Here is a 27213-nt window from a genome sequence, read left to right as displayed (position 1 = left end):
TTTATCAGTCCTGTAGACTAGGGGTCATGCTTGATTTCTTTCTTTCCTCTTCCCCACCTTTATTAAGTCCATGAACAAGTCCTGTCATCTTCCATAAAGCATCAAAAAATCCTTTCTTCCTGTTCTGACAGCTTAGGCTTATCTCATAATTTTCCACTTGACCTAGCAGAATTACTTCTTATCAGATCCCTTTGCATCAGACACGCAGATGCTAAATTATCTCTCATTTTACTTATGTAGACAATTATTTCTGACCCTTCAATTACACCTTTTGGGCTGTGCCATTCATTCCCAACCACCTCACTACATTCCTATTGCTGTTTTGACAGATTCCAACTCAGAGCACCTTCCTTAGAAACAGCTTCATACATTCCTTGTGCTTAACTAACAATGATTTTTTTTATTTTTTTTTTCAGTTTACTTCTAAATACTAGGTTGTGGTACAGACAGCAAAGCCACTCTAGGATGTCTGTGACATTCTCATAAGACCAGGAAATATGACAAAGCACCTACTGGAGTCCTGTGTTCTTCTGCAGCCAAAAGCAATATAGTGTGGTCTAACTGTCACTGGGAAACTAAGGTCAGGCAACCAAATCCCTCACTGGGATGAAATACTAAGTACACTACCAATAACTCATGCCCTCCATCCTTTTTTTTCTGTTTCCACCTTTCCATGTTGGATCCACTCTTGCCTGAGAAATGTAACCTTAAGACTGAAGACCTCAAAGCTACAGCCTTCCTCTTCTACCTTCTCTATAAATTAACAGGAAAACACCTTTAAGCTTTAAGCATCTGTCAAGCAAGTTTTCAAGTTTGAGTCGTTTCCCTCTAACACCTTAGAACTCCCACTTTGAGCCATCCATCTAACAATCCTGGTACAATTTTAGAGTTGTTCAGACTTAGAGAACAGTCATTATTGGTTTATTTCAAAACAAATGAGTAGTAGTTTCTATACAGATTTAAAGCTAGTGGTGCAGCTAATGAACCTGCCTGCCTGACAGGAGACTAAGCAAAAGGATGCAAGCATCTTCAGCATTATGTCTGGACCAGATACAACATGTTTCTTGCAATATACTTTTAAAAAAGAATTAAGTACAGATCAGTTGTCTCCCTGAATTGAGAATTCTCTTACCTTAAGATGTGTGCCTACCAGATCAGCAAGCAGTTTTCATTCTGTCTTTTCTCTACATCACCCTCAAACACACTCTTCTTCCAATTCTAGTCTTTCTAAAGTAAACACAAAGTCTTTCTGAAGCCTTTCTAAAGGCAAAGTAAAACTCTGTGTTTATCTAATGACAATTTTCTTTCTGGTGTGTTAGACAGTCTGTTCTATAAAAAAAGAGAGCCTGTAACAAAAACAGGCTACTGTCAGAGGATGGAAAGATACTGTGTTAGATCAATCTGAATCACTAAGGCACAGGCCCACTGCCATGGGTGGATAAATCTGTCATCTTGCAAAACATGTGGTGGCAAAACCCCCCAGTGTCCTTTCAGGTATGAAGGGCCTTCAGAAGGCTAGCACAGATTAAACCTTCCCTTTCCCTCCTAAAGGAAGAGTGGAGTGGTACCAAGCAGAATCTAAAAAAGCTTTACGATTTCCAAGGCTGCAGAAGAGCTGCATAAACAGTCATACAATGCACTGAAAGGGCCAGAAGACTTCTTCACTTCTGCTATGACATCCCTCTCTGTCAAAGCAGAAGGTTGAAAACAAAGGGCATACAGAGTTACTGGCATGAAAAGAAAGTGCTCAGATATGTGTTGGTGGCAGGAATGCACAGAAGCGTATTCAGGGATAGCAAGAATATTAGAAGGAATGGAAGACCAGCTCATATGTAGTTCACGGCCACACAGGACTCACCTACGGGAGAATTTTCCTTGTGGACCTTATGGAAAGCATTACCATGTAGCTTTCCTCTTTCACGTAAAACATAATATGACAAACAGCATTTAGACCTCAAGAAACACTACAGAACACTTAAAAACACACTAGATAGTTGAAATATTAACTGAATTTACTTATATACACAGAAAATCCCCGACATCCTGGGCTGACTTGAATATTTCGGTTTTATTTCGATTTTGGTAAAAAACTGGAAGAAATTAGCCAGCACTGCTTTCATTATTAAACTGTAACCATGCATCGGTTTCTCTGTAACGCAGCGATGGAGAGTGAACACGGGGAAGGCGTCTGGGCAGGGAAAGCACGTTTTCTGTCCCGCATCAAGGCACGGCAGGCGGATCCCCGCTGTGGACTCCATAGAGCGCGGCTCCAGCCATGCTCTGGAGCGGGGCGGGGGACGCGGGCGGCTGCTGCCGTTGAAGGGGGCCCGCCTGCCTGCCTTATCATCCGAGGGGCTGCAGGGCGTGTGCAGCGCAGATACACAGCGGAGCAGGGAAGGCCCCCCTTCACCCCCCTTCACCCCCGGCGGGCCGAGCACCGTTACAGAAGTTGCCTCCGGGACCCCCGGGCCGTGGGTCGCCTCCGAGGCTCGTCCGCGCCGCCCGGCGGGGGAGGAGCCGCCGCTGAGCCGGGCCGTTCCCCGCCGCCGCTCCGCCGCCTGAGCAGCGCGGCGAGGGGGCGGCGGCGAGCCTTGCCTCTGCATCTCAACTTGGCGGAGCGCCGGCGGGGGCCGAGCAGACCCTTCCCGCCCAGAAGCAACGTGCCCACTCACCCGCCGAGCCTCCGGCGACGACTTGGTGAGAGGCCTCCTGCAGAAAGCCCCCGCGCTGCCGAGCCATCCTTGACCGCGCCGCGGCGGCGACGAGAGGCGGCCGGCGCCTGGAGAGCGGCTGCCGAGCCGAGATCGAGTCCGCGCTGGGCGGGTGGGGAAAGAGCCGGGGGGGCGGCGGGACCGCGGTTATCTGCGGGCGGGACGGGGGGCCGCGACCGCCGGGGGGCGGGGGCGCCGGGCCGCGGGGCCCCGCGGCGGCCCTTGGCAGCCGGCGGGCAGAGGGTGTCCCCGGGCAGGGAAGGGCTCTCCGGTCGCTTCCAGCCGGGAAAACGGCAGCCTCCCTCTCTTCGGGCACAGCCGGGGCGGCCGGCGCTGGGATCGCCCAGGCTGGGGCGGGGAGCGAGGCTTTGGCGGCTGTCAGGGAGCTGGCGGGAGAAGGCAGGCCAGGCGCCTCCTCGGGCTCGGGCCGTGTCCTCCCGCCTCGGGGCTGGTGCCATACAGCGCACACTTGCAGTCCTGTTCCCCACCGCTGCTGGGACCCAGCTAAAACCCGCAGATCCCCTACTGCTCCACTTCTAGGAAGGGTCGCTTGTGCCGCTCGGTTCACAGGCTGTTTCTGAAGCGTGCTGTTCTTTTAAAACCTTTAGTCTAAAGGTTAGATCCAGCTCCTCGATGTTCAAAGGACACGGGTATTTTGTCACATGGAGTGTAACTATTACATGTGTTTCACGGACCTGTTGGCCCATCTTAGTAAATAAAACGGTGCCAGGGCATGGGCTTGAAGTGCTGGGACATAGCACCAGTGCTGACAGACCCCAACACTGCTTGCAGCAAGGCCAAACTGTGCTTTTCTGGAAGATGCCAGAGTACAACGTGGGGGACAGCATGGGCTCATTCCCAGCGGCAGCACCATTGAAAGACAAGATAGTTCAGCCATACGGGTATTCTGATACATTAGTTTGCAGAGTGCCTGTGAGTGTTTTGTGATAGTCTAGCAACAAATGTTGCCAACTGAGTAGAGGTTCCAAGCTTGAAAGGAAATGCAGCCTTTCGTAATGTAGAACAAAAGTTAGAAAAAACCAAAGGGTTTATTGCTACTGAAAGTGATGGGAACATAGAAAATATACAGAGAAGTGTTGAGACAGTGTTAAAAGACCAAGACCCTAATTGCGAAAAGGAATAATATTCAGGTATAACATTCAGTTATATAATTTGCATGCATCGGCAAATAAACAGTAATGTGAATTTTTTTATCTTTGTAAGAGCTGAGTGGGCATCACTGTAGGAATACGGAATAACTCCCTTAAACTGATAAACCTCGAATGTGCTGACCTTTAAGTTATTAAAATCTCAACTTCAATGTTTCATTAGCATTTGCCTTAGTTCCCTTGGTTGGACTCTTTGAGACTGCTGCTCAATAAATATAGCAGGATCATCAAGCCTCTGGTGTACCCTATCCTCAAAAATCAGATGCTGAAGCATTGCTACTTTTTAGTGTCAGAGATTTAGATGTTCCTGTACAGTGTTCCCTTTGGTTCAAATAGCAAATCTAGTGTTAAGGTGGACTTGCAACAGTAGTTCCACAGCAAAGAGGATGTAGAGTTGATCAGAGGATGCAGAAACTGGTCACTTAGATTTGTTCTCTACAGAAAGTGTCACTGCAACAAAAAGAAGGTTTACATGAACAAACTGAAAAATAATGGTCACAATGCATGTAAATTACATAGATGTTTACAGAATAGTAACCTGCTCCTTAAAAAAATAAACTCTAGTCTTGTTAGGAAACTATTAAGTTTGTCTCACAGTATTCAAACCCCAGATCTGTGCACCTCAATACAATTCAATTCCTCTGCTGACAGTCTTTTTTATATATGGCACATCCATCCATTCCTCTCTCCTCTCTCCAAAAAGGGCAACCTTTCCACTGTGCAGGTTTCATAAAGCACTTCTAGGCTTAATCCCATTTCCATATGACCTCTTCCCAAACCAGTACATGCGCGCCACTCCATTCTCCTCCTCGATATCCCTGGCAGGGTCTGTCTCTCCATTTGTGGTTACTGCGTTCCTTAGTAGGGAATTCCGTCCCTGGCCAGCCTGGGCAGCACCCCAGCACTAACAGCGTTAAAAGAAACAACTGCCCGAGCGGAGAAAGGGCGGGCAGGCGACACTCCCGCCACCCAGCCCCTCGAGCTCCGCGCCCCGCCCGGCCCGGCCCCGCCCCATCCCCTCGCCCGCGCCGCCTCGCCCCGCCCTCGGGCCGCGGCCCCGCCGCTGCGCGCTCCCGAGGGCGGCGGGCGCGCGCCCGCCCCTCCCCCGCCTTTCGCGGCTTTGTTGTTGCGGCGGCGGCGGCGGGGCCGGAGCGCGCAGGTAACGGGCCGGGGGCGTTCCCCGGGGCTGCCCCGCGGCGCTCGGGGGGGAACTCACCCCATCCCCTGCGGCAGGGCTTGGCAGTGGCGTCGCGTCCCGCCGAGGCGGCGTCAGGAGGGGCCGCTCTGCCCTCAGCGCCTCCCCGCGGGCAAGCGGCCCTGCCCGGCCTCCGCGCCTCCTCCGCCCCCGGGGCCGCGCCGCCACCGGGCCCTTGCTGCACCCGCTGGGGCGTGTGCCGTGGCAGCCCCTGGGCTGGGTTAATGTTTCCTCCCCCGACTTGCCCGACTTACCGCCCGCTCCGCAGCTGGAGATACGGGGAGCCAAGCTGTCCGTGCGGGGATGCGCGATTTGGAGTCCCAAAGGCTCAGCAGGGAGGGAAGGGACGGACAGGCAGCCGCTTTCCGGGAGGGGGACAGCGCTGGGAAGGGGGCTTGGACAGTGTGAGGTGAAACCTGCCCTGAACAAATTCAGGAGGTCGGTGCTGGATCTTTAGTGTCAGGTGAGAACAAAGTGTGGAGGGTACTCGGCATTGTAGTAGTACATTTTAGAAAAGGAAAAAAAACCCGCACAAAAAAACTTGCCAAAATAAAGTTTGTGGGGTTTTTTAAAAATATTTATGACTTCAATAAAAGCTGTTTAGGAAGTCCCAATGAGTTGAATGCCTCAGATCCTATTATAATGAAGTTTCCTACTAATAAGAATTCTTGATGGTGTTGTGAAGGTCTGTTTTGCGTGTGGAAAAACGTTATGGTTTCTCAGTGTGAACAGTTTGGGAGAAAAACATTCAGTAATTGTACCCAAAGGCCTATTCTACCTGAAACAGCACACCCTTCGATGTTTGTCCGTGGAACAGCTTCAACTGGGTCTAGGTACACTTTCAGGGAGCTGGGATGATTGTAGGTGGGTTGCCGTAAGAGTTTCTTTAGCTGGAGTTTGGGAATTCAGAGCACTGTAGTGTCTTTTTTTAGTATTCCAGCAAGTGCTAACTACTGATAGAACAGTGGCTTGCCTTAAATTGCAAGGGTTTGGTTGTGGAAGAAGAATTGGTTAACCACAGCAATGTGCTTCAGGCTCAGCAGATCTCAGAGCTGCAAATTCTGGAGGTTCTAGGACCTGTGGGTCTTAGTGAAATGCAGTGATGTTCTTGCCTTGTCCTTGAACATGGCCTTGAGCATCTATACTTGACTGGTTTTTCTCTGGGAATGTGCAACTTTGGTTTAACTTGAAACTTGGATTGTTTGTTTATGTAAATATATTATGGCACTAACGTATCTGGTGGGGTTTAACAAGAGTTAAAACTATGTCATACTGGTTAAACATGCTGTGTTATGTGGTAGTTCTATTTTTGTTTTATTTTCCTGTTTAGTGTGCAAAATGCCATGTGTGAGACAGAGGTGTATACACCAGAGAGGTACCATCAGTGTGACAGCTACGAGCTCCTTTGCTTTGTCACTGGTGCAGGAATTAGCACTGATTTCAGGCTCTTGAATGTGATAGACTTATTTTGCCTGTCCAGCTAAGGAGAAGTTACTGCAGTTCTGGATGCAGTACAAAAAGTGAAGAGAGGGACTGGGAGGTAAAGTTATGTACAGGATTTGAAAACATAGCTGCTGCTACTAGTTTTTGTAGTCATTACAGATTTTCTTACAGTAATACTGCAAGTTCTTTACAGGATGCTTCGCATTACAGTTTGTTATGGGGACTATTCTGTCCAATAGTAGTGAGTAACAAATTAAATTTTAAAAATATTTTCCCCAATTTTGACATGATAGCTAATGAGACTTCTTTCCTTTTTGTTTCTTTGTTTGTTTTGGTTTGTTTCTGGATTCACTTAATTTCTGTTTTTATTATTAGTTTGCCTGTTTTGGAGAAGGCAACGTTACTTTTCTTCGCATACTGTTAATCTATCTCCCTGCTTGTTAGAAGTCATTTAGATGATGCTAAATTAGAAGTGTATTATTATGGTGTTAAACTCTATTCTTGACCGGTAAGAAACAAAACAGTTGTCAGGTTTAGTATTTCTCTTGCAGCAAGACAAACCCAACACATTGTATTACTGGCAGAAATAGGAGTACAGTGCTAGTGCCTTGTGGCTCACATAGAGCTTTTTGCAGTTTGTGGGGCTTTCAGTTTTTGAGGGTGTGTAGGTTAATAAAAAAGTTAAGGAAGTTTTCTGAGCTTGCTGGAATGGGTTATAGGAGGAGAGAAAATATGGGTTTGGTAGTTCTCTGTGGAAAGAATCAATAAATTATTCACTAGAATTTAAAGCAAGAAGGTACACATGAGCTGAGGGTGAAGAGGGAGGATGTCCTGCCTATAGATTACAGTTTTGTGTAAAATTAGTCATGTGAACTTGGGAGATACCCTAATGGATATTTTTGTTACCTCCTTTTTAGTTTGCCTGACATACGGTAGAGTAGATGTTACATATTAATGGCAGCATGCTGATAGTGGAGTGTTTGTAAATTATGAATTGCTGATCTAACTTGATACTCACTTTAGTGTGAATCTCCCAAATCTATGCAGAAGCTTCTTTTCACTTTTACATCTGTTATCTTACATCAGCAATAGATGTTTTGAAGCTTATTTTTAAAACAAACAAACAACCCTTCTGGGCTGCCGTCTATTGACAAATTTAAGTATAAGTTATTGTTGCAACTGACAGATGTTCCTGAAAGTATGACTGCTGCCTTTAGCCTTTTCCTTTCAAAGGAGTATGGTTTTGAAAGAGGTAAGAGAAACAGCATTGAACCTTTATTTGCAGAACAGATACAGCTATGGAAAGAAAGAGTATGAATGCTCAGTTTAGATGAATGTCTGCTACTTTCAGCCCCCCTTTTTTTAAGTGATAGGATAGTTGACATGCTCCCTGCTAGCTTCAGGAGCCATGATACGGAAACCATAACAGCAGGCTTCTGTTTTCCATACTGATTCTTGATGTGAGCTTTTGTCTTTTAAGGACAGGTTAAAATGCAAACTGACAATTTGTGCAGAGTAGTGGCCTTTGGTATATTAAAGAGTACTATGTATTAGAATTTTAAAAATAGTTTAGATGTGTATTGGGTTTGTATGGCAAGGTTTATTATCAGGGGAGCTACGGGGGCCTTCTGTGAGAAACTGCTAGAAGCTTCCCTCCTGTCTGACAGATCCAATGCCAGCCGGCTCCAAGATGGATCCATTCCTGGCCAAGGCTGAGCCCATCAGTGATGGCTATAGCACCTCTGGGATGACAGAGTTAAGGAGGGGGAGGGGGGAATTAGCACTTGCAACTGGAGAGAGAAGTTAGAATGTGTGAGAGAAACAACTCTGCAGACACCAAGGTCAGTGAAGAAGGAGGGGCTCCAGCCGTCGGAGCAGAGTGCCCTGCAGCCCATAGTGAAGACTATGGTGAGGCAGGATGTGCCCCCGCAGCCCATGGACATCCACAGTGGAACAGATACCCACATGTAGTGCATGTAGGACCCCACACTGGAGCACGTGGATGTGCCCAAAGGAGGCTGTGACCCTATGGGAAGCTTGTGCTGTACCAGGCTCCTGGCAGGTCCTGTGGACCTGTGGAGAGGAACCTGCACTGGAGCAGGTTTGCTGTCACAACTTGTGAGCTCGTGGGGGACCCACACTGGAGCAGTCTGTTCCTGAAGGACTGAATCACATGAAAGGGACTTATGCTGGAGCAGTTTGTGAAGAACGGTAGCCTGTGGGAAAGAATCGTGCTGAAGTTCATGGAGGACCCCATGCTGGGAGCAGGGGAAGAGTGTGAGGATCCTCCTCCTGTGGAGGAAGAAGCAGCAGAGACAATGTGTGATGAACTGACTGTAAACCGTGTTCCCCTCCCCCTGCTCTATGGCGGGGGGTTGGGGAGAGGAGGTAGAGAAAACTGGGAGTAAAGTTAAGCCCAGGAAGAAGCAGGATTTGAGGGGAAGTTGTTTTAAAATTTGGATTTATTTCTTATTACCCTTCTCTCATTCAATTGGCAATAAATTAATTATCCCAAGTCAAGTCTGTTTTGCCCCTGCTGGTAGTGTGTGAGTGATCTCTCCCTGTTCTTATCTCATTCCATGAGCTGAGGAGGGAAGTGATAGAGCAGCTTTGGTGGGCACCTGAATTCTATCTGGGGTCAGCCCACCACATGAGATATTGCTCAGATTGATCTTTGGTATTCATAGTATCAATGAAATCGCATTTTTCAAAATGATCACATGTGTAGGGTACACTTCTGTAAAATAAATTTCTTGAACCTTTTTCATGAAGTGTGAAACAGGCACGGCTAATCTGTCCCAGGTGCAAGTAACAGACATGAACATTTAAATTGAATGCCAGTGGTTAGCTATCATGATGCAGTATGTGTTGTTTATGGGTTTACTCTCTATTTTACTGTTTATATGAAAACAGCTTATTTTATTTTCTGTGTACCATTGCACTTGGATGCACCTTGTCAAAGGCATTGTTATATTTATTTCATGCTTTTCAGAGGAATTAAAACTCAGTGATTCAGTTAATTATTTTGAAAGCTTTTTTTTTTTTTTTTTTTAAAGTTAGAGTTGTGACACCAGTGGCCTATGGTCAACTTTATTTTGGCCACAGCTCATTTTCTTCCTTTTTTTCTTTTTTGTGTTTGTTTTGTTGACCTGTGCTTTTCTCTAGCAGGCATGTAGGAGTTTATTGGGTCAGGTGCCTAGTGGGCAGCTATTTGTATGTGTGTTGTGAGTTGGGTGAGCATGTGCACCAGATGACTTGCAGGAACGCTCTTGGGGGTTCTGGTGTAGGGAAGGGGATGAGGGGCTGAGTAGGATCCATGAGTGACCACAGAGTGGTTGCTCTCATTGTTGTTGAAATGTATTCTGGAAATTCACATTGAAAAAAGCATATAGTTCTGTTGTTGACTTCATGTGTAGTTAACATTGTAATCAACATGTTGGTTTTAGCAGAGACTAAAATACATGGGACTGGTTCACAGTATCAGTTATGTAATAGAAAGAAGTAAAGACAGCATCAGTGGTATCATTTTGTTCAGTATCTCTTGCTAGAGTAGCAAACCAAGGAACAGATCCACCTTATCTTTAAGTGAATGGCAAAACTTCCATCGGTCACAGAAGCATGGGATTACACTTTGAGTTTGGAAGACATAATGAGTTCAGCTCCTGGAGGACATTAATTTTGGCACCATGAAGTCCATAACAAATTGAGTTAAGGAGATCCACATAACATGCTGGTAGAGAAATGTTATGCTTTATGTCCTTTTATGTAAATCTGTTGAAGACAGAATTTGATCTTTAAGTTATACGTTCATTTAAATAGTAATATTCTGATTAGTTATGCACTAAATGTTAAGTGTGAAATAAATTAGAAAAATCTAATCTGGTTCAGTACTGTAGTATTAGGACAAAGAAGGATTAAAATGCTTGGTTATTGAATAAGTCTTTGTAGGGAGGGGGTGGCAGTTTCCGTCAGGATTCATGAAATGATAGCAGGGTTGTGTCTGAATCAAAACTGTTCTGAAAATGCTGTATGGTGCTCCACTATGAGACAGTTTAACATGGGATCAAAAATTGCTGTACTTGAAGCAAATAGACCAGATCTTTAATGGTGGTAATTTATTTAAGTCAATTTACAAGTTGACTTGTATTTTAGCTTATAAATAGTACTGTTGACTTGTAAAGGGAGTATTTAGTGCTGAAGAATTGCTTCATGGTTGGGCGTGTGTATGATTTACCCTTGGTGGGAGTAGAACTTGAAAGTGTTCTGAGTTGCCATTTTAACAAGTGAATGATACTAAGCTTAGTTTAGCTTGGTGAAAAGGGAGTAGAGCTTTCTAAGGCATGGCTGCTGAGGTGCATGGAAATGAAAAGTATTAAAATATTTCTTTTTTGCAGAATGGTTACACAATTTAAAATACTATTTTGTCTTGTTTCAGTTTTTCATGAACAAAGTTAAATATGTATAGGTCTTCATATTATGAACATTCTTTTTAAGATATTCTTCACTTGTTTCCTTTGGGAGTAATCAGCTCTGATTTGGCTTTCTTTCATTGCACTATTTCATAACGTATGTATTTGACTCTCTCTCCTTGTTAATTCTGATGTATCAACAGGTAAGAAAGTGGAACCATTCTCAGTGCTTGCCTGTTACATCTGATGGGAAATAAAAAAATGGTTTGTGCTGTGTTTTTGTTGGGTTTTTTCTATGTATTGTAGAAAAAATTCCATTAATTTTAGGAGCATCATTGACTACCAGAATGATAAGCCTAGTTACCAAGATCCGAGAACATTGACTGACCATAATTAAAAAATCTAAGACATTCCAGTGACCTCTTCAATGCTGTTGAAAGAAGTTACACGCAAATATGTATTCTTTTTTTTAAGCATTTATTTCTCTTAGTAATGGTATGATAGATAGTTATGTATTTCTTTAAAAAAGCTATTGCTGTTTGAGAGAGATTAGATGGCAAAATGTGAAGATATGTATCTAATGCAGTGTCCTGTTTGGATATTATGATTTATGCTTGTTGTAGTTGCCTAAATTATACCCATCCTATAATATCATTAGTAGTGTTGATATAATAAAATCATTAATATCAGTAAAATAGTTTAATAAAGTTATTAGTTTTACTTTTAGAAAGGCACAATTTAGTACTGTTCTTAATTTAAAATTTCTTTGATCCACAGTTAGACTTGCCTTAAGATGCTATTTCTCAATGTGTTGTTCTTGTGGTTCACATTCAAGTAAATAAAATTTAAGATTCTACAGGCATTTTTAGCGTTAGGTTAAATGTGTTAAGTTGGTTGTGTAAATTTTTAGATATGAGCATGAGAGACAAAGCAGTATTTTTCATCATGCTTTCTATAGTGTACCTTTGGTTTGTGCACAGATACAGGCAGTTTTTCCATTTGCTATTATAGCAGAGTGTTAGGATGTGGTTTTCCTTGTCCGGAGTTTGACATAAACACTTGACCAGTTTGCTCCATGGTAACTTCCTTGTAATGAGGAAATTGACACTGTGAAACGTCCTCTACAAATTTAAGATTTGTTGAAAGTTTTATAGCTGTTTTTGTAGAGCTATGGAAATGTGTTCTGATTTTTAATTGAATTTTCTTTATTACAAATATTACTAGATGAGTGATTCTTCTTGTATTGTAGACATTTAGTTGCTCAGCGTGATCAAAATACGCCAGTCAAATGCTTAGACACCAATTTCAAACTGTTCTCGTAGATGCTAATTGACTTTTTTCCACTTTTTTCATTTTATTTTTTTTTTTGCCTCTGCTAGTTGTCAGAATACCAGGAGGTTGCTGACAGTGTAAACAGCTTAAAATGAAATCAAAATTAGTCTTGAAGTAATTAAATATCTTTGTTCCCATGATCTATATCTGAAGACAAACAAACAGTATTTAATATGTCTGTGTTCTTGGATCTGTTTGTAATGGTATTTATTTTCATTAGACCACAGGAATCTTGAAGTTAAACTTTTCACTTTGCACCTGACCGTATGATGAAAAAGGATGTAGTTCCACACCTATATCCTTCTCAAGTGTAACCTGCACTGATGTCATTTTCCTTAAAGAGACATCAGCAACCCCATAGTTCTGCTCAGTTGTATTTTAAAATGAAGTTTGATTGAAATTTGAATTTAGCAAGTGAAAAGCCACCTTCAAGGTTTAAAATTTGCTTTTCCTTAAAGTTAAAATAAAAAAGGAAAAAAGGCAGTATTCCGTTCTCATCCTGTGGTGCTGTGCAAGTTCGTTGTAGGAGATTTTTTTCCATTAGTCTCTTCAACTGTAATTTATTGGCAACAAGCTAAATTGGGAAAACCGAGCCCCAAGAGGAACTATGTGAATTCTCTGATGTCCTGGCTCACCGGTTATCCTCACCTTATAGGATATTACATAGAGCCACCGTTTTATTGCTCCACGCTCCATTCCTGCCTTCTTGCTGTGACCATCTCTTGTTTCCAGGTGTTCCTGACTAGTCTCATCTTTTCCTGTGTTTTAGATACTGTGTGACCGATGTGGGTATTTCCAAGATTCTCTTTGCACTGAGCCCCGCTTAGATGCCTTCAACATTGTGTTGAGTGTGAGGCAGAATATTTAAAGAAAAGAGGTGGGGTGGAGTTGTGGAACTCACTGCCCATTTCTTGCACTGTCTCTTTTGTTGCACAGGGTTTTAAGTTTAGCTGCTGATCTTGCTAGACATGCCTTGGAGAATAGAACTGGGAGGACTGGTCAGCTGGTTTGTTGGCCCTTGCTCCCTAGATGTGATGGCAGCTTGGGCAAGCACCATCTAATTTCTCACCACGGTCAGCTTGTTCAAAGTGAGCTCGGGTAGCTCTTGAACTGCTGCTGATTTCTGTTCTGGCTGCTCTTCTGCACCCAGAGCACAGTAGTCTTGGCTGAGGGGCACAGAGGGTCCTGGGGAGGAAAAGATACTGCTCTTTTTCACTCCCAGGTATGAGTTGAAGGCACAGTGGGGTTAGTAAGGCAAGGTTTAAATGACTCAATTTGAGAAATGCTGCATGTGACAGCAGGAGTCAATTTTTAAAGTTAGACATGCTGTAGCTGTAGCTGCTATTGTGCAGAAATACCCTTGATGAATACTGATAGCAGTCTCCTACTGAAACTTTTTTGCTTCTGTATGTTTAATGAGTTCCCTTATCTTAAGGAAAAAGAAAACCGCCTCTAGTGCCTTAAATTGTGCAAATATTACAGAATTTTCAGTGGGTTTGGAGAGTTATCTGTTTGCTTATTTGCTTGCTTTAAGAAGAAACAATAAAGCTTTACATCTGGATTTGGAAAGTGTAGTCATATTCTTCATCTTGTAGAAAAATGGTGCTTCTTTAGAATAGTTTTTGAGATACATTTTGTAAATATTAATGGATATTAAAAGATTTCATATGCATACAACGGGCATAGTATGTGTGAGTTCATATGCGTACAACACACTAACATGTGTGAGTGCCTGTATTTGGTTGCCTGTTTTTTTCTAACTAGTAGTGTTTTCTGAATACCTTGTTATTATGTCTTCTGAATATCATTAGGAAACAGAGATGTGAAATAGCCGTTGAGATTTTGATTTGGTTTTCTTCCCACCAGTTCTTCCCATAGGCATGCAGGATCACACACCAGTAGATGGAGCCCTGTCCCAGCAGCCAGCCTTGAACAAGCTGGTGAGCATACCTGTAGCCTTTCTGACCTGAGCACCAGGCAGGAGGGGCTTCTTGAGCATGTATCTGTGATGTTTTATTTATATGTAATAAATGAACATGGTTTTAAAATTAAATGTCTAGTATTAACTGTGCAAGTAAGGCAGTTACTGTGTGCTCAGATGCTTAGGGACAGTTTTGCAGTGTTCATGGGGGACAGGTGATAGGTGAAATATCCTGATCTGTTCCAGAATTCTGCAAGTATGAGAGGCCTCTAGTGTGTCACACGTTTTCCTTTTTCAGTTAAGTTCTGAGTCAACTGCATGTCCTTAGGCAAATCTTGGTTGCGACTACTGAAAACAGAGCCTGTGAGAAGCTCTAAAGAAACTTACAAAGCAGATTAAGTTTTGAATTTAGTTTTGTATTTTTGCTTCTTACTAATGCTAACAGCTGATCTTTTTTAAAGTGTATTTTTGAGTATAGAAAATTGTCAAATGGTGCAGTTCAGAAATTCAAAATCAGCAGTAGCTAATCTTGCATATTCCCTCTTTTGCATGGTGTGTGTCCACAACTGAAGCCCAGAAATGTACTATTTGGTTCAACTAAATGTTACAGTGGACTTGGTTTGTTGACATTTGTGGGGGCCCCTTGTAAAACTGTGAAAAATATCCAGGTTGTTTGTAACTTCCTTTAGAAATCAGTTTACCTGATGCAGTTTTGTATGTAGACAAGTTACTCTAATGCAGTTATTAAATAGCAAGGTGCTGATTTTATTTGCAAATGTGAGATACGGTTCTTAATTTTAAAGGGAGACAGGAGGATAATGCTTGAGATAACAGGTAGTAAGGTTTTGTTCTTGTTGTGGGTTTTTTTGTTGTGTTCATGCCAATAAGTATGTGCTTAAAATATCTGCCAGATTAGTAGTATTCTGTGATTGTAACAGATACACCATTTTATAACACATACCCTGCATTTTTTATTTGAAATTCCAAGTGTTTTAATGTTTGCATTTCAAAACAATGGAAAGGGTGTGGGTCCATGGTGTTCTTGCTCTGACTAATATTTCTGTGCAGTAACACTCCTGTACAGTACCTTATATCTCAAAAGAAAAATTAAGTCATTCTCAAAGCCTGCAGATTTGTCTGGTGACTATATGAATACTGAGCTAAGTTGTAATATGAAATAATCTTTGAAAATGTGTTTCTACCTGCTGTTCATTACGTGTGTGAAACTGGCATTCAGATGTTAGGGAATGGACTAAAAAGTGAGATTGTGAAAGCATTTGTCAAAAATAAATTATTGAGTTAGAATTCTGCTGCATTTGTATAATTTGGTTTGCTTTATTTGTTTTAATGGTTAATAGTCACTTTTGCTTATGGTTTGCAAAAATGAAATCAAGAATTTTCTTTAACATGGCACACAGTTGGATAGGGCTTTGAGCAACCTGGTCTAGTGGAAGGTGTCCTGCCCATGACAGGGTGGTAGGACCTAGATGATCTTCAAGGTCCCTTCCAACCTAAGCCATTGTATGGTTTGTGGTAGCAAATTAATACGGCACTACTCCAGTCATTCAAACCCACTTATTTGTTGCACTTTGGAGAGGAATCTCTAGACAGTATTCCAGTTTGTTACTGTTTCAATGCCTTTTTGAAAAACAGACGCAAACCACAACTGTGAATATCCTTGTGCTTTGGAGGGAGAAAATGAACAGTCACACGTGGTGGGTTGACCCCAGCCAGCAGCTAAGCACCCACACAACTGGTTACTCAATGCTCCCCTCAGCAGGCAGGAGAGAAGAAAACTCATGGTCTAAGACAAAGACAGTTTAATAAGAAAAGGAAAAATAAGGAAGAACAAACCAACCAAACAAGCCAAAAACAACAACAAAAAAAATGATGCAAAGTCACACGCTGCCTCCCACCCTCATCGTACCGATGTCCAGCCAGTCTCTGAGCAACAGCTGCTTTGGAAGACAAACCACACACCCCCTTCTTGCTTTACCCCAGTTTGTGTTGCTAAGCTTGACATTACATGGTACGAAATATCCTTTTGGCCAGTTCAGGTCAGCTCTGTCCGCTCACAACTTCTTGCCCAGCCTCAGTCTACTCTCTGGAGTGACAGAGTTGGTGGGAAGTGAAAGCCTTGATGCTGTGGAAGCAGTGTAAGCAATAGTCAGAACACTGGTATGCTATCAGCACTGGTTTAGCTGTAATCCCAAAACACAGTATGATGTGGGCAGTTATGAAGGAAGTTAACTCCATTCAAACCAGAGTAAGTACAAGTAGTAACATAACTTCTCAAGAGTAAAAGTACTCTATGAAAAGCATTTTGTAAATTTGTAGCAGCATTGATGATAGACACATAATAGATATACAGCTTAATTTTTTGAGGGAGAAATTTGTAAATTTAGATAAATATAATCTACTTCACTAAGTATCAATTTTTAAACTTTTTTTAATCATTTAGAAAAAATTTAACTTATATGCAACAATTGGTTATTACAGTGACTTCTTACATACGAATGAAGTTGCAGCATGTAGATTTGGCATTAACAATGTATCTTAAGCCATCATTGGTTTGTTTGAGAATGATCATGCCCTTTTGTTTTGAGCCATTGTTAGAGTGGTCATGTTTTCGTGTTTTTTGAATTTTGATATAGCTACTAGCAGAGACAGTGATATTAGCAACAAAAAGTAAGCTGTAGAAGAATATAAATGTCTGACTTGAGCATTTATGAAACATCCCCCCCTCCACAAAGGGCATGGTTACAGAGTTTTAGCTCATGTTCTTGTTAAAAGGATGTTTTCTTTGGAGAGAAGGGGGCTTTTCAGGAGAAGTTTGACAGTAAAACTTTCAGTGAAATACAGGGTAGAGGTGAAAAGACAAAATGTTCAGAAAATGACATTCCAGTGGATGTTTGCCCTTAGAAGCAAAAGAGGAGCTTAATAGTCTTGTATAAAACATGAAATGAGTGGTAAAATCAACAGGGTGGGTATACTGGTCATTGGAAGGTGAGGGAAATAAGACAAGCCTTCATTAAACTTGGCCTTTAAATGTTTTTAAAAAACAAAACACAGAAACACCAAGTCTTGCACCTGCCAGTGCGTGGAGAACATTATGAAAAGATGACTGATAACCACTGTTTTTCTGTGCTTGATGCATCAGTTGATTTGGCAGTTGCTCTGAAGAAAGTGGGGACCACCTCTGTGTGTTCAGCATTCCTTATGTATCAGCACCTGAGTCCTTTGAGAGATTTTATGTAGTGCCTGAAGCATTTACCAGGGAAGTGCAGCACATGTTGAATAGCAGAGGTTGTTGTGAGGACTGATGTTTTGACCCAGGGAAGATGATAGAAATATAGAGCTAGCAGTTGTGAAAAGCTTTGGGAGGTATCAGAGTTTCAAGGCTCTGGTTCTTTCTTGATCCAAAAGATCACAGGTGGTAACTGAAAGAGATTAATTTGTAATTCTGATATAAGCATAAGTCATACATTTTTCTCCTGACAGTATAGAGTACCTCAAAGACCTATTGATAGTTGCCTGTAGCATGAGATTTTATCCCTGGTACAGTGATTTTTATTTACAGGTTACATTACATGAGGAAGAAGATTATGGTAACCAAGCCATATAAAGAACTCCAAAACGCAGAAAACAGCAGAGGTTGTGCAGAAGCTTGTCATCTTCTGTATTGAACAGCTATGAAACAACAACTGATTGAAAAAGGTCTGTTGGTCTTCTGAGGTCTGAGTGGTTTCTGAGTGCAAATGTGGGGAGATGGGAGACATAGCTTCAGTCTTATAAGCAAAACTATTTTGACTGAGGTCCTTGAACTTTTTTTATGGCTTAAATTTGAATCTTAGTAGCAGGACTGGGCAAAGCTGTAATACTCTGAGTTTAACATTTATTTGGAAACATAAGCTCACTAGTTATAATGCAAAGCATTTTCCAAAATACTAACTCTATTCTGCCAGTAAAATACATGTGGTATATACTTGTAATCTGGCCCATGTCTAGAAACAGTTTTTCTCCTGGGCTAATTACCAGTAGCTGTGGTACTCTTGTACAGCAGTGAAGAAAACTAGCAACATAAATTAGTCTAATACTGACACTTATGAGGTAAACGATACAGACTGTTCTGTTCTTAGAAATATGTGGTATGAAGTTATAGTCAAACATCAATCAACCAACTATGAGGAAAATTCACTGGATAGCTAAAGCATCTTAAATGATGTGCATCTGTGACACTTAACCTTTTCTGAAAGTTGAATGACTTTGGTGATCGTTTGATTCTTATTCCCCTTTGGAAGTGGATTGTACAAGATGGGGAGCTGTGCTGGCTTCCTTGTTCAGCTTTGCAAATACAGTGTGGCTCAAACTGATGTTACTGTGCTTTATCTCTAATGAGCAATTATACCCATTCCCTGCATCTAAGGTACAGATTCCAGGTGGATGTCACAAAATCCTTTTTTCCATATTTTTTTGTTTGTAGGACAGATTGGAGTCATTATCTGCAGGATAAGGACATGCTAAAACACCTCAGTAATTCCTACAGAGACTATTTACATAGAGGAAGGATATTCCTGTTTCAGCCTAGATCTTGCCCAAGCTTTTGATGCTTGTATGGTTTTTAAAATAGCATAAATTGCCTTCCAGGAATTTTTATCTTATTTTACACTGTTTATATTTTATACATACACTGTGTCTATGTACATAATTAAAGTAACGGGTTACAATTTTTAAGGATTTGGCCAAATTAAAACTAAAGTTTGTTTTTTAATATATCTCTAACTATGTGTCACAGTACCATTTCACTGTAGGGGTTTTAATCTTTTTTTCTTGATTTTAAAAAGCTATTGAAGAATACCTGGACCTATTTTTGTATAAAATCTGCTTTGATAACAGATAAATAATTTGATATTTCTATATGTGAAGATCTGTATATGACTATAGTTTAGATAAGCTGCTTTAATCACTTGTTGCACATATCTTATAATTTTATAGTTAATTTGGGAAGCTAGAATAATCATTTTTGTTGCATGCTTTTGTGACTGGATGTAAATTAAACATGGAAGTACAGTGTCAGCATGAATTAATTATGCAAGTAAGCTGAATGGCTATTTCATTATTTTGTTGAAATGGCAAGAGTTTGAGAAGATCTTTTGTCTTAATAGATTAGTCAAAATTCATTGGGAAAAGTCTTAGTATATTTAAGGTAATGGGAAAACATTGCTTTAAGTACATCCTACAGAGATCCTGTTTAAAACAGATGACAGTTTGTCACGTTCAGTAGCACATCAGTCATCAGATTTATTCTAATTCCTTAAGCTGAACATTTCATTCAAGCTTGTAGATTGTCTTGTCAAGCTACCAAAGCCTTATAGCTTTTCTGTCAAGCATAGAGTTGCACCAACAGTTCACAAATAAATGCTAAGCTGCAAAAATATTGTTTATTTTCTTTAACCTTTTATTCAGTTAACTACACTGTTCTTTCGTGTTATTTTCTCCATGTGTGTTTATCATAAGGTATTCTAGGGACTACTGCCTAAACGTGCCTCATCCTGACAGCAGCCACTTCAGACCAAGGGCCACTCATTCTGGGACTTGTTGTTTTTCCTTGTAGCAGTCTAGACCACCGTGGTTATCACATTCCTCCTCTGATTACAAAGACCCAGCGAGCAGCTTCATTTGCTGCAGCTGTGAAGGAATCCCACTGCCCCTGCACGTGCAACAGCCAGTCTGCTTTGTGCAGAGTGGCTGGGGACTTCTTGCTCTTTATGGAAAGTGACAGTTTGTCTGTCAGCCCATAGAGCTGTGCCAGTCTTCGTATTTATTCATCAAAATCTCTGGGATATTTTCTCATGCTTTTTTATGTATTTCTGTGTCTTTCTTTTTTTCTCCTGCTTGACCTTCTCTAATTCTGAGCCTTTTGTTTTAAATAAAGTCTTCTGTGTAAACTGCAGCACTTGCATACAAAGTCTACTTAGAGACATACTTTCTTTGAAGTCAACTTATGTGTGTCTGAGGTAGTAAAATGTTGAAGATGGCTAGCTGAAGTTAATTAATTGCACTAAGAAAAGAAAGTAAACTGTTAGATTGGTGCATTTGTATAAATTATGTTTAAGGCTAAAAAATTACTTGTTAAAGTACTGAAAGGCTCATGTCCAGATTAGATTAATCTCTATATTAAATTGCTAATGCCATGGCATTCAATATAAAGTTGTGACTGCCCTTTAATAGGAAAGGGTTTCCTTGGTTATCTCTTTCAGCTATTAAAAAATTAAATCTAAGCTGTCTGTTAATAATTTTCCAGAACCACCAACTTCAGAACTCTACTTCCTACTTCTAGTTCTATACTGTAACTTGTGATTTCTTTTAACATGTTTTTCTGTAATTTACATGCAATGCTACATTTTCTCTCATATTCTGATGTTTTTCTTTGTTATAAAATGCTGTTATTTCTTGATACTGTTTCTTGGCCTGTTAAATAGCCAGTATGTTCTTTTAGCAGGTTATTCTGTGAATGGATATTCTGAAAGACACATTGTACATGTCTAAAATGGAACTTTGGGGTAGAAGCCCTAGATAAAATTAAAGCCTGAATATGTAAAAAAAAAGATTGTTAAAATGTCAAGATAATGAAAAGTCAGAAAATAAATTATAGCTATTATTAATTTTGCATTGTATTCAAACATAGAAATATGTATCATAGACAAAAGCTGGTTACAGAGAGATAAAATTCAATTTTACACTAGGATAATTGTTTTATGTATTTTACATTTATTTATAAGATCAGATAAAGGCCTGGAATTCTCAATACAAATCACAGTATGGTCCCAAGTCAGTAAAAGGAAACCCCTTCATTTGCAGAACACATTACTACTGCAGAAAATACCAGGTGAATAAAATGAAACTTATAAACATCATCTTTCCTGCTATACATTCTTTACTTGCATTATCATATTAGAGCTTTGGGTATTTTTGGTTTTCAAAGGAGTGAATAGGTGTTCACTCTCAGCATCCTCACGTATATTACCTGTAGCCAGATTACCATGTCTTTGCTAAGAAGAGATTAATGCAAAACTTGAGGTATATGAGTGATAATGGAATTGTTGTTGCAGTAACATTACAAAATTAGATTGGTCCTGTTCAAACAGCCTTGCCTGTGCTGGAGATGTAGTTGATGGGATCCAAGTGCTATGTAGATGGTGAAGCCCATTGTGCAAGTTTCGAGCTGGCTTCCTGCCAAGTCCCCGAAACTCCACAACAAGGACCTGCCTCCCAGAGAGGGAAAAGAAAAAAAACCAAGCAGCCAAAGCTATAGCAAATATATATGTATATATATATATATATTACATATGAGACAGATACACAAAAGGAGAATACCACACACAGAAGGGGGGGGGGGGGGGGGGGAAAGGGGAAGGGAGAAGGACAAAAAGGGGCAAGGACCGAACAAGCCAACCAGCCGACCGAAGGCAAACTAGCAAAAATCTCACCACTTCCCTTCGAACAGGCAGGATGGCTAGACACGGCCCAAGGCTCTCCCCTCACGCGTGGCAGATAACGGTAGTCACTGTAGGCCTCAGCTCCAGATAAACCAGACCAAAACAGGGACCCGCCGTTCTCGAACCTCGCCGGAGAGGAAGAGGGCGAGATGCCTCCCGCTGGCCTTATTTATACCTCAAGTTACGTAAAGGAATAGCATGGAATACTTCCGTGATCACTTTTCTAGTTCCTTCCTGGTTACAAGTTGGTCTCCAGGAAGGCCTAGAGTGAAACCACCACACCCATGATTTAAGACTACATTTCTGTAATAAGATGCTTTCTATTAGGAGTATCTTGTATCAGGAAGGCTAATTCTATCCAGAATCAGATCTCTGGTATGTCTTTAAAAGAAGGAGATTTAAGTATTTTTCAGATTTGACAGGACAATAAAATGCATTCTAGATTCTCAGAGAGAACTGAAGGAGGTGACTCTGTCTTGGGTACCTTAGCTGAGCATCTGTGTCAGTTTGAACTAAAGAAGGAAAAACCTCTAAGTAACAACCTCTAAGAAACAACCTCTAATCAAATTTCAAGCCAGAGTTTGAAATCTGTAGGTAGCAAACTGAAATGGCTGCCACTCATCTTACCACAAACATTTAATGAATAATCTGTAACGTTCAGTGACAGGTTTTTTCATAATCACAGAATCATGTAAGTAGTGTATTGGAGCATTTGAGTTCTAGGACAATAAGAAATAGACTTATTGACATGACATCTGCTTCACAAAAAATTATTACTAGACCTGACAGGTATAGTTTTTCACAGGTGTTGGCTTCCAAAACATGTGTTGATTGCTGCCCTTATTTGGAAACATGGAATTCTGCATCTGTTATTAGGGAGTCCAGGTTTCCTGGACTCCTGTCAAAGTACTAATGTCACTGAGGTGGAAGATTCCACTGTTGCCTGAGTTAGTTCATATCATAGAGTTGTGACAATGAGTAGTGGTTCAACAGCCCTGGCGTGAGGAACTGGTGTCACCGAGCAGCTCTTCTGGGTAACCACTGGGATTACAAATGGTCCTTTGTTTTCTTCAGAAGTTGCAATTTGCTTATAAGCTTGTAACTTCTGCATCGGCAAAGGAAGGGCTGCTGCTTCAGGGTCAGAATCTGATCTTTGGTTTGTCAGATAGGATTCAAGGTACAGGGTTTTTTACAAATATGATGGTCTAGTATACTGCTTGGTAAGCTTCTGCAGAGCTAGTAGCTCAGCAGCTTTCATTGCTGGGTTGGTGATCAGATCACTGGGGTCTGCTTGTGTGATCAGGCTTGCTTTCCAAATGCTGAAAATTTATTAGACTGCAGAAGCACAGATACAGAAATGCAGCTGCCTCTGAGAATAGACTCACCTTCCATTTTTTGATACAATGGGATTTCTTCCAGGATCATAATGAGGCCTTTCCTGATGCAATACAATTGTGAAAGGGCACTAATGGACCCAGTCCCCATGTTTGTTCTTCGCAGCCTGACATTATAAAAGAATGAAGCATCCTTGAAGGGTTCCTTTGTCATAAAGGTTATGGGTTAGGGGCAACAGGTTTATCCAGAGATTGTTATCGTGGGACATATAATCAACCTGTTAAGGGTGTTTATGTTAGTTTTCTGCACTACAGCAGCATAAATGTAGAGTGATAAAAATATGCCTGGGAGCAAACTTCAGCATCTTGTTTTATGGACTCAAAATTTGATGGTAGCAAGAATAAACACAGTTGTGGGGTGTAATGATTTTTCACACACTGTACTGAAGGTGACTGCTGTGCAGGTGTACAAGGTAACTCTAATTAAAACAGTTTCCCCTTGAAATGTAATTTTGTTCCTCCTCTTCACTATCCAGTGGTAGACTAATATTTGTCTCCAGAATGTTTTTCCAGGATCTGAAGTGGAATTACAGTATCTGAAGGTTACTAAATATTAGGCAAAAATTATAATTCTCTTCATAGTTTAAAAGTATCTTTCATATTTCAAAAACCCTCCTGGATGTACAATTCTTTTGGCAAACATTCACTATCTTGCACTTATGAGAGGAAACTTACTAAAAATAGCATATACTGCTATCATACTGAGGTTCCCCTCCAGTTGTATCTGCCCAGTAGCTTGTTTTTTGCTTGGTGTAATAATACACTTCCAAATTTACCTTAGAAGTTAATAACAGCAACAACAACAAAAAAAATCAAACCAGATACTTTATTGAGAACCCATTTAGTGCTACAGATGACACTTTGTTTCCATTAATACAGCCGTTCAGTTCATTAGAGACGTCAGGGAAATTAAGAATTATCTGTACATCTGTAGCTCTTAAAAATCCTACATGTAATAGAAACCAGTGATAGACCTGGTTTTTTAAATCTGTAATCCTGTATAATATAATTCTGTGTAAAAGTGTCACTCTTTAGTAATATATGAGTTATACTGTAAATAAAGGAAAAATTTTGTTTCAGTTACTGTGGAAATTCATTCAGATTAATGTTAAACCCCAGTTATAAAGAAGTTCATAAAATTTATCAGATGTTACCCAAAATGTTTTGAAGCAAAACTTTATCTCATCTGATTAAAGAAAAATGTGATCAGAGCATGAATTTGCTAGTCGTAGGGTCTGTGGACTTCTCAAATGTCTTGTGAAACAGGTTTTTAGGGAGGTGTCTATTAATGGATGTCTGAGAGTACGTGTGTTTTTTCAACTCGTCCTGAAAGCACTGCAGGAAACCTTTTAAGTACTAAACTACTTTTCCCATATGTTTAGCTTATTTACAGTGAATATCTTGGATAAAAAAACCAAAAATAATCTTACGCCTCAGTCAAGTTCAGTGTGATGAGTAAATTAAACTCACTTAACTCTTTTTAGGCAGAAACAACGTAAGGATGGCAAAAACTGCAACCTTTCCTCAATACCTCCTTTCCTAAACCAGACTGCTCAGCAGATGCGCAGTCCAGCTGAAGAGCTGAGCACAGTTTAATACTTCCTTTATATAAGAAGAAATGTGTACAGAAATAATTGATTACATATCAGGGCTTTAAAGTCTTGAAGACCACTTTAAAAGCAGTGTCAAAAGGGCATAACTTTTATCAAAAAATTATGCCTTTTTTTTTTAATAAAGTCTGAACATGTTAAAATTTGCCTTTGACAGTAAGGAGTCATGAAACACGACAATAAAAGAAGTTGCTTTCATTCATAATGTGTTTTAAGAAATACTTCAGAAGACTTTATCCCTGCTTTCCTCCCAGTTTGACTGTGAAATATGAAGTTATTTAGGAGTTTTCTTAGTGCTATGATTAGGCACAGAAGCTATCCTAGTGCACATACCTAACTTTGTCAGGTGCTCCTTCAACTTTAAAGGGGAGATAAAACTGTGGAGTCTGCAAGTCTTGCAACTTCACAATGTCCAAGAATGCCTTCAGAGTTATTCTGAGTGTTTGAATTGTTGGCCAGATTTCCCCTTTTCTAATCTTGTATTTTATATATACTTTTATAGCTATAAAGTCTTGATTTTTTTGTTTTTTAGTGATGCCAGGCAGTGCAATATGTAATGACCAGAACATCTGACAAACAAGTCTCAAAATATTCAGCAAAATTATGTGCAAGAGCAAACAGTCATCAAAATAAACCTGAGTTTCAGAAGTGCCAAGGAAAGATTTTTCCTCTTTCATCTAGTAAGTGGATTTAGCACTCCTTTGCTCCACACAGGAATAACTGCTGTGGGGCAGTATTCAGCTGCTGTCTCAGCTCAAGTGTTTTGGCAATGAGAACATAAATGTATCTTGATGAATCAAGGAATAATTAATGAAAGATATTGGAATTTATGATGACGTTGCAAGAAAGAATAGAACATCCATCTGTTTCCTTTTACAAAAAAACCCCAAAGAGAATAATCATGCTGAAATTGGCTAGATTATCCTAGGTCTTGAATTTTTATAGGAGTTTGATTTTAAGGCTCAGAACATTTTTTTCAGCTGTGTAACCCTCAGCTTATATGAACCTCTTTGTCGCTTATATTCTCAGATGAATTTTTTAAGGCTTCTTCATTGTAAATTATTTTCATGTTTTTGGTTGAATAATGGGCTTACTCAGGGCTTAAAATGAACTTTCTTAAGAACCCAGAAGATAAATGTATTTTTTAAAAAAAATGTATTTGTCCATCTTCTTTATTCTATGTGTTACATATCATTATAAATAATTACAATACCAAGAAATGAGAATGACCTATGTATTCAAATGAATATTTGGGGGAAAAAAAGGCTTGACTATTTAATTGGCTGAACAAGAACTGAAATGACAGAGCTTTCATTATGGCTGGTCTGACATTTCTGCTTGTGCTTAAAATTGTCCTGCACCTCGCTTTGGAAGACCTTTAACATTTTAGACTTTTTTTTTCCATAGAAGGTGTTTCTTCCTATTGGGAGAAGATTACTTTTAAATTTTTATACTTTTTTTTGAGCTGAGAGAAGGTTTTGGATTTTTTCTGAACTAAAGTATAAATATGTTGTTTTCCCTGACATGAACAAAAATATTGCAGCAGTTTAGTTGGGAACCTGGTATGTGGTTATGTTTTACATTGTTTTCTTAAAATTTGGCAGGGAAAACAATCCACTGTTGGAAATGTCTGTAATGTGACTGATGATCCAAACTTCTTAAACTTCAGCTAATGCCTTTTTTTGGGTTTTGTTTTGGTTTGGGGGTTTTTCCTTTGTTTGTTTTTGTTTCTTTGTTTGTTTGTTTGTAGTTTACCTTCCCACTGTCTGGCACTGATTTGGAGTCTGTGGTGTCTTCCCTTTAATATTGTACCTTCCTTTGTTGGTATAAGATCAGGAAGCAGTGCAGAAACTCTATGGTGCTGAACCTTTGCAGGTTTACCTTCTTCAATTTTTAGCTTCCATTTAAATTCTGGACGTTCTCAGCAGACTTAATTTCACTGACTTGTCTCTGATTCTCATTGAGTTTTGGCCTACCTCAGAATATCTCATTCTTCTTTGGGAGTCCAAGACCACTTCTGAATGTGTAGCTTGTTATTTTGAATTGTATTGGCCTTCAGCTTTCTTTGATATTGCAATAAATTTCAGTGAAGCGTCTGGCTTAAGTTTCTAAAAACACTATCCCACTAATCATACCTAAATAGGCAACTACACATAAGGCATATATGTTAAATGTGTTGTAAAGCACACAATCAATGCAGAGGTGCTGAAAACACTCGGAAATGTTGTTGTTGGAGTGTAACAAACATAGAATCATAGGATCATTTCAGTTGGAAAAGACCTTCAAGATCGTCAGATCCAACCATTAACCGAACACTGCCAAATCCACCACTAAACCATATCCCTACATCTACATGTCTTTAAATACGTCCAGGGATGATGACTCCACCACTTCCCTGGGCAGCCTGTTCCAGTGCTTGAAAAACCTTCTGTGAAGAAGTTTTCCCTAATATCCAGTCTAAACCTTCCGTGGCCATTTCCTCTTGTCCTATTGCTTGTTACTTGGAAGAAGAGACCAATCCCCACCTCTC

At 40.5% G+C, this 27213-nt stretch overlaps 2 protein-coding genes across 15 annotated transcripts in view; one reads left to right on the top strand and one right to left on the bottom strand.

The window, feature by feature from the left end:
- The window catches only part of SLC25A21 (solute carrier family 25 member 21), a 252255-nt gene extending 247025 nt beyond the window's left edge, over window positions 1-5230 (bottom strand). For 4 of the 6 annotated variants that reach the window (XM_051806526.1, XM_051806529.1, XM_051806530.1 and 1 more), the window contains exon 1: window positions 2673-4879. In XM_051806526.1, coding sequence (XP_051662486.1) covers window positions 2673-3169 — 497 coding nt within the window. In that variant the 5' untranslated portion in view covers window positions 3170-4879. Of the gene's footprint in view, window positions 1-2672; window positions 4880-5096 lie in introns of those variants that run through there. The other 2 variants (XM_051806527.1, XM_051806531.1) reach the window with 2 other exon arrangements.
- The window catches only part of MIPOL1 (mirror-image polydactyly 1), a 203100-nt gene continuing 176743 nt past the window's right edge, over window positions 857-27213 (top strand). For 2 of the 9 annotated variants that reach the window (XM_051806541.1, XM_051806536.1), the window contains exon 1: window positions 25068-25363. Coding sequence is in view for 1 of the 9 variants with exons in the window: in XM_051806545.1 (XP_051662505.1) it covers window positions 17873-17897 (25 nt within the window). In the remaining 8 variants the exon portion in view is untranslated. Of the gene's footprint in view, window positions 2698-4985; window positions 5040-5419; window positions 5539-11019; window positions 13137-14125; window positions 14200-17760; window positions 17898-25067; window positions 25364-27213 lie in introns of those variants that run through there. The other 7 variants (XM_051806535.1, XM_051806539.1, XM_051806545.1 and 4 more) reach the window with 7 other exon arrangements.

The sequence above is a fragment of the Manacus candei genome, unplaced genomic scaffold (genome assembly GCF_025592945.1).
Source record: "Manacus candei isolate 608988 ecotype Guabito, Panama unplaced genomic scaffold, ASM2559294v1 h1tg000067l, whole genome shotgun sequence".
Classification (NCBI taxonomy): Eukaryota; Metazoa; Chordata; class Aves; order Passeriformes; family Pipridae; genus Manacus; species Manacus candei.
This window is presented reverse-complemented; position numbering and strand designations above follow the sequence as displayed.